A 14,833-nucleotide genomic window follows, 5' to 3' on the forward strand; every position below is an offset into this window, starting at 1 on the left:
GGGGGAGAGGGGTGTCATGCACCCTGGCCGCTCTGCTGACCTCCAGCAGGTGGGGGCTAGGAAACGCTGCCACTGACCTGCCCAGACCAGATTCTGCTTCCTCTCTCCCAAAAAATCTGGTCGCCAGGAAGCAGAATCTGGTCGCCATGGCGACCTGGCGACCGGTATTTGTCGAGCCCTGCTATAGGGTTTACATTATATCGTAGTTCTGTTGTCTCTGGTGCTAGTTGATTGTCAAGCCATTCTTCTGTTACTGTAGGTTTAATATCCTCTCTTAAAGCCAAGATTTAAATGCATTTTTAGATGTAGTAGTTAAGACTGATTAAAGCCAGAAAGGGCATAACTTCAAATCCTTACCATAGAGCCTAGAAAATAATTATTGGCTTATTCTTCTTTTCTTTCTGATTGCCAGGATTTGTTTTATTTCTTTAATCTAGCAGGGGACACTGGAACTCTGTTACACTTGGGTATAGAGATCTGGCTAGTTGGGGCTGGGAACTAGTTTGTCTGTCCCCGAAAGAAAACTGTCAATAAATGTATAGGAACTCAAAGCCATCTTCAATGCCCTATTAGCCACACAGGACGGTATAGGCAACACCCGAAGTTGAGAAGAGCTGAGAGGTCTCCCAGATTCTGCAGTGGATTACCAAGACCTCATACTCTCGGCGATGGGGCCCTAGTGCAAAGGTGATGTCCTCAAGTGGAAATAATGGTGTGAAGCAGGGGTATTTTTCAGCAGGCTCCAGCAGGAACTGAGGCCCTTATTCTAGTTCACTCTGACAAAATATTTCTTAGATGGACAAAACCATGTGCACTTCAGGTGAGGCAGGTGTTACTTGTGCAGAGATAATTAGATTTGGGTGGGGTTTTACACCTGCCTCACCTGCAGTGCACATGGTTTTGTCCATCTAAGAAATATTTTGTCAGAGTGAACTAGAATAAGGGCCTCAGTTCCTGCTGGAGCCTGCTGAAAAATAGCCCTGGTGTGAAGACCTAATCATCGACTACCCAAATATGTGTCACAGGCAAGAGACCCAGCAGCAGCAGATGTCCTTGCTATTCCTTGTATATGTTTCCGCCTCTTCTTCTTTGCTGTTAAGACAGCCATTTTAAAAGTTAAACTATTTCAGATTCCATAATTTCCACTATGTTACAGGCTTGAAAGCCAGTCAAAGTGGATTATTATTATTATTATTACTGTATTTGGAAGGCATATGTGGCTTGGTGTGCTACACACATTGTCCCTTCTTCTGGTTCACTCGCAAAAGCAAATTCCTTCTCAAATGGACAAAAGCATGTGCAGAGAGTTAGATTGGAGTGAGTTATTTTGTTTCTGTGCAGGGAAATTACTGAGTGCTTTATTTTTACACTACAATGTAGATCATAAGGTGCCCATACACGTTACAATTATTGTTTACAATATTGTATACAATATCACATCTCATCGAATCTCGGTTTTGCGCTGAGATCAGATGAGATGAGATCTAGTACAAAAAGTATGTGCTGCACATACTTTTTGTACTAGATCTCATCTTATCGCAAAACTGCGATTCGATGAGATGCGATATTGTATACAATATTGTATACAATAATTGTAACGTGTATGGGCACCTATACTTTGAAGTAAAACCCCACCCAAATATAATTCTGCACAAGTTACATCTGCCCCACCTGTAGTGCACATGGTTTTTGTCCATTTGAGAAGGAATCTGCCTTTGCGAGTGAACCAGAATAAGGGCTATGTTCCCTTCTTGTGGTTTTTGGTTGTCTCATATTTAACTTTTCTTACAGGTGGGCTTAAATATGGGCCTTTGTTTGGGTTCTCTTAAGGTCCAGATTTCAGCCTTATCGTGTTCTTTTAATGGAAGTTGGGCCTTCTAGAGGAGAGTGCAGAGTTTATGTTACAGGGTGTCCTTGGAGTACAGCCTTCATTTGTCCCTCCTACTGCTTTGTGGGATCTTAATTCTCTCCTTTTCTCACAATCTCTAACCTTTTGTAGGAGGTAGATTTGAAGTTCCTCTCCGGGAAGACTGTTATACTTTTATCCCTGATGTTGGCTCGAGGGGTGACCAAACTAAAGGCACGATCCAAACCTTCCTACTAAGGGGGGTATTCAATGTCAGGGGCACGGCTGTCGAGCTAGCGCGACAGCCGTGCCCCTGTCCCGTTCTCGTTTTGCTCGCCTGGAGCTCGGCAGTCGGGATTCAATGTCCCGGCCACCGAGCGGCGAGAAGGGGGCGTGGCCGCGAGTTGAGGACAGAACGAGCCCGACAGCTTGTGATGTCGGTCTCGTTCTGCGCAGAACCCCTGTTCAATGCTGTCGGGAAAGACAGCATTGAATAGGGCCCCCGTGGGGAGATGGCTGCGGGAGCACGACACAGATTGCATACCCCCCTTAGTGTTTCATGCAGATAGAGTTGCGTTCCCAACTCTTGCTTCGTTCATTCCTAATGTAATCTCCGCATAAATCAACCGATTGTGGTTTCAACTTTGCCGTGTGGCAACCTGTTCCTCTTATCATGCATTTGTTAAGTTCTATAACTTTTATACTTTTGCTTTGTTGACTTCTTGTTAGGGTCATTTAGTATTACAGGGCTCTCCCTCCGTGGAGATGACTATGGGAACCTCCACAGAATTCCAGTGTCTTATGCTGGATGAAAGCGAAAACATGATTTTGGTACTTACTGGTAAATCTGTTTCTCTGATTACTCAAGGGGTACTGGACGCCATCCCATATATGTATAACCTGCAGGTTTTTGTTCGTTTGCCATGTGTGTTCATCTTATTCCTATAGTTTTCCATTTCCTGTCGGTCTACATTTTCCTAACTGGTTGCTAATGGGGTAGTAGAGGGAGAGGAGCCTTACACTTCTAAATGTAGTAGTGCCCAGCTCTACCCACTAGCCAGACCTCGTATACCCTAGTGCAGTGGTTCCCAACCCTGGTCCTCAAGTACCCCCAACAGTGCATGGTTTCCAGGTCACACAGCAGGTGCACTCATTATTCAGACACTTTTTTTAAAATATCACAGGCGGAGCTAATTATGTCACCTGTGATTCTGTGTGGAGACCTGGAAAACGTGCACTGTTGGGGGTACTTGAGGACCAGGGTTGGGAACCACTGTCCTAGTGTAACAGAGTTCGTGCGTCCTCTGCAGAATTAGTCTGGTATAGATGGATCTTTGTTTAGGTTCCCCTAAAGTACAGGTATTAGCTATGTCCACTTCATTTTAAAGATGATTGTCTGATTCTATAAGTAACCTTCTTTCAAAGCATCTACAAGAAAGTATTGTTTGGCAATGGCTGGTTGTACCTCTAGGGGCAGTTACTGTATAACCACATGGTCCTCCAGTTGGAGGAACGAGGAAATAATATTTTTTTTACTACTTACCATTAAATATATTTTTCGCAGTCCACAGAAACCTATGCTCTCTCTTATTTTTGGTGTGTTAGAAGGAAGGTGGTTTCTGTCTTTGTTTTTCTTCAACCTACCCTTGGAGCTACTGGGTAGTGTTTTGGGAGGGGAGGAGCTTGTATACTAGAAAAAACTTTTTAATGTGAACTCATCACCCCTCAATAATACCCCATGGTCAATCTGTGTGCTGCAGATGGAAACTGAGGAATAGATTTAAAAGTACTAAGAATCTTATTTTTGCATTTTTGTTTGTTTTTGGTTAATGGTTTCAGAGATGTGCTCCATCCCATGTGTAGGCGGTATACCAGTTTGTAGTGTCTTTTAAAATTGACTGAATTATAGCATATTAGCAGCGTTAAGGTGACAGTTAGCGGTTTATTCTACAGTGTGGTGCCGCCAGGTTAGAAGGCCAATGCTTGCTGTAGAAACATGCCATGAATTAATCTCCAATTATGAACCGAACTATATAGAATATCATGTTTTGATTTTTTTTCTTTTTTTTTTCTTGCAGGTGAGTTTTTAGAAAAAGTTCAGAGGAAGAGAAAGGGTGACATCACTGTGCTGGATCTCGGCTGTGGAAAAGGTGGAGATTTATTAAAGTGGAAGAAAGGCAGAATACAGAAACTTGTGTGTACAGGTATGTCCTTAGCTCTTTAAGTAGAATGTGTATCCCCTTCTAAAGCAATACATGTGCATATATTAAAGACTTCTCAGATATAATCACTATCATAGTAACTGTAGCTCCCCCAAATTTGTTGCGGATGAAATAAACATGGAAATGCGTTTTAGGACGTTACATATGCAATGGAGAGTCTAGATGACTATGATAGCAGCCAGATGAGTGCTGTTTTATGTTGCTTATGCTCTGACTCCCCATGCATGCCAGTTTGCTGATAGGTGATGCTGGTTATATTCTTTCCCAGCTACCCTCCTAGCTCCTCTGATCATAACCCTAACAAATGCTAGGAGCCGGCAGACAATATTTAGCAGTTGTCAGGCTGTTTCGGCTTCCTGTGCTGGGTTTATTTCATTGCCTGGCTGGATCTTCAGGGAACATTGAGTATTGTGCTATGGGCAGTAGTAAAACAAGCAAGCAAGTTCATAGATTGGCATCCAAATGCTTAGGGCTGGCCTTGCCACTCTTAGGGAGTTATAGAGTATCACTTTCATATAACAACCATCATGTAGCAGTGTTCACATCAGCTGCAGCAGTGTTTTATATTGGGAGACACATACATTGAATAAATGTAGCTTGTCCCATGTTACTTCTATCTCCCACCAAGCATTGTGTACAAATCTCTATTTCCTGTACGCAGAGCTGCTTCTGTGCCTGATCCCTATATGGAGAAATCTGAGCACCCAATGAACTCATAAGATGCTTTCTTTTGCATATAAATATAGGCATATGTATCCCCGCTATGTATAGGTCACATGGCCATATACGCGCGTCTCCAGACAACAGAGCAAGGAAGCTTTGTAGGCTGTTATTTCTCCTCCTGTAAACCCTCTGGCTTGGCAGGTAGACAGTTATTGTCAAATGTTGTTTTATATACAGGCCTTTTTGACCTGGTGCTGTTATAAACACTTTTTTTCCTTTTTTCCGACTATTTCTATTGTACTTGCTAAAAGTAATTGTTGCTTTTCTAGATTACAAAGGCAGAGGTCCACAGAACAATGTAATCTCCCTGTCAGCATATGTGATAAAGCACTGAAATAAAAGTTAACATATTGATAACATTGAGAAGAGGATATCTGTTGTAGGGCTAACCGCGATCCATTCAGTATTCCTGAAACGTAGACTTCCATCTGTGCAATTGTGAGTAGGGCCGATGCTTCCATTAATTAGCGACTGAGGCAGGCTGGAAGTGATCATCGCAGACATCATAGGCCCTCAAAAATTATTGGGCACACCTGCATTTTTTTTCAAATAAACCCAGAAAACGTCAGGTTCCCTTTTAGTGAAACTGCGGCTACATTTCGTTTATGATCCATACACATTTTCAGTCCCTAATTCCCCTCGTGCATGCGCAATGCATATGGTGCACATTCGCAGTCATTCATTATGCTCCAATTCTCTGATTAGTGATCCATGTTGAGTTACCCTCCTAGGGGCCGATTCATACCTGTTTGCACAGGTCCAAATTCATCCCCGTTCCTGATGGTGGGGGTCTGCACATGTGCAAAACCTCGGAGAGAACGCATAGTGATGGGCAGGCAGGGGGCAGACGCAGGGGACCGCCCAGCGTTTTATGGGAGCGCCCACAAAAAGGGGTGGGTAGGCCCATGGCTGCTCGGGGTGGGCAGTTGACATCACATGACAACAGCTCCCACCTTCAATTCGGTGAAAAGTAAGTCTAGTCTTGGGAGCCGCATTGGAGTGAATCTGTAAGCATACACATCTGCATGCATGCTAGTGCGGAGATTTTCTTAGCGTAGGGTGGTGTGTTCAGTGGAGTGGCGCTTATCTGCTCGCTTGGCAACGATTATAAGCAGCCTAGTGAGCAGGTCTGAATTAGGCCCCTACTACGGAGCACAAAACTATAGTGTCGGTGGAAAAGCCAAGTTTTATGTGCATGCAGATAGAAACGCTCTTTAAATGCCCTCCCAGCCCTCTCCTGCTGCATGAAGCTCGGAAGCCATGTTGCGCTGTGAGTTTGTACCGCAGTACAATTTCATTAAATCTACCTGAATCGAGCCTTCTGTGTTTGACCTTTTGAAACGGACTGAGTGAATGGCGTTGTGCTGAGGTCTAATATACAGCATAATGAGATTCCCAGTATAGCACTATGAGATGACTCATTCGCTGCACTGGGACCACAAGTCACAAGGGCAAGATATGGTCTCTAATTGACAATCCCTTTTTAGGAATTCTAAAACCAAAGATTTATTCATACCTGAAGTCTGGACTAAATCATAGCACATGCACCATAAACACAGTTTAACTTATTTTATTTGGGTTATTTAGCAGAGTAATAACAAAGGGTTTGGTAGATTGTAAATATTACATTGTTCTTTGATTGATATAGATATATAGATATATATATATATATATATATATATATAGATATAGATATAGATAGATATAGATATAGATATAGATATAGATATAGATATAGATATAGATATAGATATAGATATAGATATAGATATATATATATATATATATATATATATATAGATATATATATATAGATATATATATATAGATATATATATATATATATATATATATATATATATAGATATATATATATATATATATATTTGTACAAGGCATAGAGGACACTCACCAGTCTTCTTCTTAAGCAGCTATATTTATTTCATCATCCCAACAGTAAAGTGCAAATAGTGCAAGACAGTGGGCCAAGGGCCGACGTTTCGGTCTGACTCCAGACCTTTTTCAAGGCCCCCACTCTCTCCTCATAAAGTGCACTTTATGAGTTTGGCACCCCAGCAGTTGCTTGAACCCTTTGGAGGAGAGTGTGATCCGAATTCTTGGATATATATATATATATATATATATATATATATATATATATATATATATATATATATATATATGTATATATGTATATGTATATGTATGTGTATCGGGTTGGCACTCGTGGCTTCAATAAAAATCCAGTGCCAGGAACATAATAGAGCAATAAGAGACACTTACCCCCTCAGAGAAAGGATGGATCCTGCACACGATAGTATAGGTGAAGAAAGAGAGGTTTATTAAGAGTGCAATGTTGCACTAAGTGACAGCTGCTGACCTGACAGCCGTTTCAACTGCTGGGTGAAAACTGCACTTTCTCTGAGGTGGTAAGTGATATATATATATATATTTATTTATTTGACTAGTTGTGGCTCTCCATTGCAAGCTCATTTTTAAGTTGTGGTTGTTATTATTGGAACATGTAGGCCCTGTAGCACTGATTAGTCGTCTTGTCACATCCTGCTCTGAACACACTGCATAAATGTAATTACTCTGGACAAATGCTTTGATGCTCTTTTCCATTAATATTAAGATGCTCTCTTATTAGCAGCTGTAATCTGTAACAGCGTTCACAAATATTCATATGTAATATAGTGCTAGGAAAGGGCTTGCTTTGTTCAGAGACTATTCTGTAAGGATTTTTCACACCACTTTACAATAAGCAGCAGTCACTTTTCTAAGACCTTATGCTCCCTTGCCACTAGCTAGCTATTAAAAGCAGATATTACTTCTAATTTGAAGCATACATCTGTCATCTCTGTTCAGATTTATTGTGCATTTTATATTTCTTTATTTTCCCAGATATTGCCGAAGTGTCTGTCCAGCAGTGTGAGCAACGCTACTCTGATATGAAACATCGAAACCGCCGTGATTATGTGTTTGATGCTGAATTTGTGACTGCCGATTCTACAAAGGTATGTCTTTGAACTTTGTCCATTTTCAGGCTCCAGTTTCAAGATAACCATTCTTCACCAGTTTGAGAACAAAACAAATATATTTAAAATGTCCGGCAGTTTGCTTGTATTTGTAACTGGACTGAACCACCTAGCCGAATGCTAACACAGAGCTTGCCTTATTCAATAAACTTTATTTACTGCCAGTCTTGTTGGCAACAGACGAATGCACTGTACATATTACCATCAGGTGAACAGAAGCAGCATTAACTTTCTTTGTGTAATGTGTTCTAAACCTACTAATTACTGATTCTTTGCCATGTACCTAAAGCAGAATAGCTGTGTATGCTTTCAGTTGTTGGAATTGTGGATGTATAGTGGTAGCATACATACACTACGTGGAAAATTAAATCTGTAGGCTCATGGTCTCAAGTATACTTTGTTTTTACGAAGATCTTGGGGGTTTGAACTGATTTCAAAATTGCTGCGATGAGATCCATCTATATGCATAGCTTTTGATACCATGTAGCATTGGGTGGAATGATTAAAGCAGGGGTGGGGAACTTTCTTTGTTACACAGCCATATAAAAAGGATGAAATTCTGCCGGTGGCCAGTACCTTGATTCCAGGGGCCAGTCCCATGCTCCGGCCACCACACAATTTCCCCGTCCTTTGCTCCGGCAGCCGCAGATTAACTGCTGCTGGACGCCTGTCGTGTTCCCGCTGGCGTCCTCTCCTCACACGAGACTCCCTTACATGTTTCCCTTGCAGACCACTGGGTGGGAGGTTATGTAACAAGTGAAAACACAGATGTAATGTATTGTAATGAAGGTATAGTAAGAATATGTGCTAATTGTTCGAGAATACTATTAATGGGTCACTAAATAATGTTTGGGAATGTGTGAAGGGAGTTCATTTGGCAGGCGATGAGAAGGATTGTGGGCGTAGGGATGTAGCTGTAACATCTACACAGATAATGGAAGTTCTATATAAGAATTTAAGGAAATGTATAAAAAGCTAATATGTCAGAAACTTGGGGCCTAATTCAGACCTGATCGCAAAGCTGCTTTCTTAGCAAATGGACAAAACTGCACTGCAAGATGGGGTTACATGTGCCAAAAGAAGGGAGATTTGGGGGAAACTGTTAGGTCGACATACATTGGGTCGACCACTCGAGGTCGACAGGCCTTAGATTGACATGGGGAAAGTTGCCAAGCAAAAGGTTTGACATGGGTTTTGTCACTTTTTTGAGCCAACGTGCTGACAGGCGGTATTTCATGCCCTACCATCCACTAGGGCAGTGGTCATGGAACTCGGTCCTCATTACCGCACACAGTGCATGTTTTGCTGGTAACCCAGCAGGTGCGCAGGTGTACTAATTACTCAGACACATTTTATAAGGTCCGCAGGTGGAGTTAATTGTTTCACTTGTGATTCTGTGAGGAGACCTGCAAAACATGCACTGCGTGGGGTAATGAGGACAGAGTTCCCTGACCACTGCACTAGGGAGTGAAGGGAGAATATAATAGTGTGCTGAGCGTAGCAAGGCACCGTGCCCAAAGCATGGCGAGCTCAGCGGTGCACTGATATCGTGCCCATGTCGACGTTCGGGACAAAAACTATAAGAAACCCATATCCACCTTTTGACTGTCCACCTAATGCTTGTGTCGACGTTTTGACCCTTTTGACCTTGGGTATGTTGACCTTCGTTTTATCGACCCAATGACTCATACCTAGATTTGGGTGAGATGTGTTCAACCTGAAATCTACATTGCAGTCTAACAATAAAGTAGCCAGTATTTACTCTACACAGAAACAATATAACTCCCCCATATTTGAGACTCTGCGCGTTATATTTCCCCCACCTGTAGTGCTACATGGTTTTGTCCCATTTGCTTAAAAAAAAAAAAAAAAAAGCAACTTTGCAAACTGGTCTGAATTAGGACCTTAGTTTTTCAAACCTTTTAAAATAATCATTGATTCTGGTTTTTTTCTCCTATAGCATACAGTTTAAGGTCATATATGAATTCAGTCCATAAACCATTATCGGCTCCAGATTTAAACACTATGGTAACTACATATCTCACTCCTATATTTTGTATTTTCTCTTTAGGAACTTCTGTTTGAGAAGTTGAAAAATCCCGAGATGACCTTTGACATCTGCAGCTGTCAGTTTGTGTACCATTACTCATTTGAGACCTATGAGCAGGCTGACATGATGCTGAAAAATGCCTGCCAACAACTGTGCCCTGGAGGCTACTTCATTGGCACAACTCCAGATGGCTTCGAGCTGGTGTAAATGTTCTTCATCCTTTTTTTTTGCTGCTACTTAAATTGCTTAGAAATATGTGCCATCTGCATGATTATGCTGACAAACGCTGGTAAACAGACGTCCTCTTGTGACATGGCTGGTAAAAGTGTCCACAGGAAATGATAAAGTTTTAGATTATCAACACTTGGCAGCCACAAAACAGATGAGTCAGACTTGATAGATTTTGGAACATTTATAAACGTTTTTATACTAGGTACTTGCATTGTGTTTATTGGGTTATTGAATCTGACTAGTAACCACCTGCTTTCAGCACTGATCAGGCTCTCTGCCAGCCCCAGCTCTCAGCTGCCCCTTCCCATAGAAACACCTGGTAGAATGAGTGTGTAGTCACCTCTGCACATCTCTTTGCATTATGCAGAGCTATGTTGCATTCGGCTTTATAGCGATGACCCGGCTGCGCAGTTGGGATGGAGCACTCTGTCAGATCGGGCTTAATGAGCTGCAGCTGAGAGCTGCAGGATTTTCAGAGCCCGGAATGACTGTCGTCAGAGATGACGGCTAGGATCTGTGGGAATTCTGAAAGGTTGTTATAGGATGATTCTTCTAATGTTAATATTAGCTGTTAAGTGGAGGAGTGAGCCTTTGAATTTAGACTCCCAGTTTCTTCCTTCTTAAAATTAGAGGATAGGTCTTCAAGCATGTTTCTAAGGACAACAGTGTTAACCTAGACTTTATTACTTTGTGTATGAAATGCCAGTTTTAAACTTTTACATATGCTGAGTGCCATCAATGCTGCTATAATGGCTTTGCTAATATATATATATATATATATATATATATATAAATATTGTTTGTTCTAGGAAACGCCTTGAAGCCTCTGATACAAATTCTTTTGGGAACGATGTATACGGTGTCACGTTTCAGGAAAAGGGAAATTATCCACTGTTTGGCTGCAAATATGAATTTAACCTGGAAGGCGTTGTTAATGTCCCTGAGTTCTTGGTGTACTTTCCAGTTCTCGTTGAGTAAGTGTCCCTCTTGGTTCCATAACATGGTATGTCTAACACACAAGTGTTTTGCAGGCTTACAGGCCATTTTTATTGCAAATTTTACCTCTAATAATTTGCCTCAAACTTTTGACTCGGTTGCAAGTAGCTGATCGCTTTACCGCAACACTCACTGGAGAAATACAACATTGTAAATGACTATGCCCTACATCGTATTGAAGCCTAATTTCTATTTTGCAAATAGAACTGTAGTGTATAATGTGAGAAGTAGGCCTCTATTGCATTCAGAATGAGCTTCTCTTCCTGTAGACTTTAGAAATGAGAGATGATGCAGAAAGATATATATTGTTTTGTTAAGCATGCAAAGGTCATGTGCAGATGTGTCCTCATGTATTTGCTGCATTCACGCCACACTTGTTGGCATGCCAAGTTGCTTTAGTGTGTGGTCTGTCAGAACTGGAAACAGTCACCTCGTGTGTCCTAGTTGTTAGTTGCACAGCATCTGGTTGCTCAATCACAATATGCAAGATGACAATGTATAGAGCCCAAAATCGTTTTTTTTGAAAGGGGTAATCCTTTATAGGGCAAAACCATGCCTTTGTAAATGATTTGCCTTTTAAAAAAAACAAAAGCCCCAGGCATATCTGGCCCCAGGCATATTGCGTATGAGGGCATATCTGTATGCCTTAAATTGTACTCTTTCCACTACAGCAGGCCTGGGCAACCTGTGGCTCCCCAGTTGTTGTGAAACTACAAGTCCCAGCATGCATTGCCACAGTTTTGCTATTTTGGAATAATAGAACTGTGGCAAAGCATGCTGGGATAGGTGGTTTACCAACATTTGGAGAGCCACATGTTGGCCAGGTCTGCAATACAGTTTTCTTTACTAACAGGCAATATATTCAACTACACAGAGCATGCGTAAGCTAATAGCACATTCTAACAGTCTGCTGGTGTTACATTAAAACAGTGCTTTAGAGGTCCCCTGCTAATATAAAATTATGCAAAGAAAGACATGTGAAATGAAAGACATTCTAAGATCCCCCCCCATAATATAAAATCATGCATAAGAATTACAAAAACAGCTTTAATATGCTAATGTGGAAGATTTCTAATAGCCAATGATCATGGATAAAATTTACGCTCAGCAAAATCAAAACAAACAAATCCCCAACTCCAGATGGGATTCATCCTAGGGTCCTCATGGAATTAAGGGAGAAATTAGCAACCCCTCTATTACATTTTTGAAAACTCCTTTTCATCTGGTAAGGTACCGAAAGACGAGAATAGCAGAGGTAGTACCAATATTCAAAGAAGGAAAAATGGATGACCCAGCTAATTATAGACCTGTGAGCTTAACCTCAATAGTGGGGAAATTATTTGAGGGATTTTTAAGGGATGGTATCCAAAAATATTTAGAACGTCATAGTTTAATTAGTATTAACCAACATGGGTTTGTGAAAAATCGCTTGTGCCAAACAAATTTATTAGGCTTTCATTAGGATGTCAACAACCTTGATAATGGAAATGCAGTAGACGTGGTCTTTCTAGATTTTGCTAAGGCTTTTGATACAATTCCAAATAAGAGGTTGATAAATAAAATGGAGGACCTGGGATTAGGGGTAAGAATTTGTAGATGGGTAGGGAACTGGCTATGTAATAGAGAGCAGAGAGTGGTTGTGAACAGTGCAGTATCAAATATGATACCAGTACTAAGTGGAGTGTAACGTGGTTCGGTACTAGGGCCCATTTTATTTAACATATTTATCAACAATATTGGGGTGGGAATACTCAGCAATTAGGGTGGCCAATCCCAGGATCGGCGGGATACCGGGATTTGGCCCACAAAACACCGGTATTTCAATCCCGGGATTGGTGTATCCAATCCCGGGATATCCGGATTAGACTGCACATGCGCAGTCTAACTGCCCAACTTCCCCTGTTCCCAGCAGCACAGCCCTGCGCAGCATGATAGGGTCATAGGTCACGCTGCGCAGGCCGTACAGACAGCCTAAGAAGTGTGCTGGCTGGCTCCCAGAGACCCCGCCTACCCACCCGGCTCCTTGCTCCCTGAGACCCCTTCCGGCGACCCCACCCGGCAACCGGCAAAATCACCATGCCCAGCCACCCACCGGGCTCCATGTAAGTAAACATGTGGGGCATTTTTTTAGGGAAACCAATCCATGAAATCCTGGGATTGAGCATTTTTCAATCCCGGTATAGAAAAAATGCCCCAGGATTGGCCTATCAGCAATGTTTCGATCTCTGCTGATGACACAAAACTGAGAAGAGTAATTAGAATAATCGAGGATGTCTCCGCACTTCAGAACGATCTTAATAAACGACAAAAAAGTAAAAATAAGGTTCAATGTGGATAAAATGCAAGGTTATGCACCTTGGAAGACCTAACAAATGTGCTAGTTATAACCTAAGCGGGAGGTACTGGGTAAATCAGAACTTGAAAAGGATCTAGGAGTCCAAATTGATAACAAACTAAGGTGTAGCACTCAATGTCACATAGCAAAAAAAAGGCCAACAGAATACTAGCATGTATGGAAACTAGGGACTCAAAAGTAATTATGCCACTGTACAAAGCATAAATTAGACCATACCTAGAATATGGAGTACAATTCTGGGCCCCACACTATAAAAAGGGCGTTATAGAATTAGAAAAAAACCCAAAGATGAGCAACAAATATAATAAAGGGAATGGATAATTTAAGCTATGAAGACAGATTGAACAAATTGGGACTGTTTACACTAGAGAAGAGACGTTTAAGGCGAGAACAAATGTATCGGGCCAATATAAGGAAATGTCCGGTTCCCTTTTTCTGTAAGGAAGGATCTAGGACACGTATGCATGAGTTTAGATTAGAGGAAAGAAGATATTGTTCCCTTAGAAGGAATTTTTACGGTCAGGGCAGTTAAATTGTAGAACTCTCCCTGGAGATGTTGTATCGTGCACAATAATTATGTTTTACATAAGGTTTCACAAATATCTATTGGTTAAAAACATCCAGGGATACAAACAATAATCATAGTCTGTCTTTAAATATACAAGGCAACAAAAAGAGGGTTTGCCAGTCGCACTGGAATGTGTAAATAATGTAGTATGTGGACCCCTTTATTCAGTTATTAGGTACTCTCTTGATGTGGGGTGTGCTGCCGTTGGACAATATGTATAACAATTTAGAAAGAAGAAAAAAGATTGTCACATGGAGGGTGCACCTAAGGAAGAAATAATTGGTACTAAAATATAACTTTTTTTCTTTATTTGTTAAGAACTGCGACATATAAAAACACATATAGGGGTAAGACCAGGTAAGTATTAAAACGGGGGTTGTTAACCCCAACGTAGTATGTCCCCACGTATTACCAATCTTATGATTTGATGCTTTATTGTGCAAAATTGGATTCAGTGCATCTTAAATGGACCAATGTATGCTTATTTATATTATTTAGGGGCAAGTTTGACAAATTTGTGTTTAAATACTCAAGTGTGGTTAACACATAAACATGAACTCTGTGCAAATGAAAAGAACGTTGGTGATTTATCGTAGGTAATACCCCTAGAGTAATCGGCTATACATTAATGCCAGGGGGGAGTCTACTGAGAAATCAATGCTGTTGAATGGAATGCACAGTATAGTTATTAGTGCTGTATTGCACCGGTATTGAAAGGTATCTGCCGGACAGTATCCACACTGTAAGGACCGCACCGCCCGTTGGCTTCTCCCTATATAATGGGAGAGAGCCGCGCCTGACCG

At 41.3% G+C, this 14,833-nt stretch overlaps 2 protein-coding genes across 7 annotated transcripts in view; both read left to right on the plus strand.

Moving 5' to 3' along the window:
- Positions 1–14,833, plus strand: part of MC5R (melanocortin 5 receptor) — a 977,289-nt gene that overhangs the window by 334,444 nt on the left and 628,012 nt on the right. The window lies entirely within an intron of this gene.
- RNMT (RNA guanine-7 methyltransferase) overlaps positions 1–14,833 on the plus strand; it is a 46,258-nt gene that overhangs the window by 24,102 nt on the left and 7,323 nt on the right. For all 6 annotated transcript variants that reach the window (XM_083187691.1, XM_083187692.1, XM_083187689.1 and 3 more), the window contains 4 exons: positions 3,925–4,050; positions 7,696–7,808; positions 9,901–10,082; positions 10,920–11,084. In XM_083187691.1, coding sequence (XP_083043817.1) covers positions 3,925–4,050; positions 7,696–7,808; positions 9,901–10,082; positions 10,920–11,084 — 586 coding nt within the window. The remainder of the gene's footprint in view (positions 1–3,924; positions 4,051–7,695; positions 7,809–9,900; positions 10,083–10,919; positions 11,085–14,833) is intronic.

This window comes from Crinia signifera, chromosome 5, assembly GCF_055691185.1.
Source record: "Crinia signifera chromosome 5, ASM5569118v1, whole genome shotgun sequence".
NCBI lineage: Eukaryota > Metazoa > Chordata > Amphibia > Anura > Myobatrachidae > Crinia > Crinia signifera.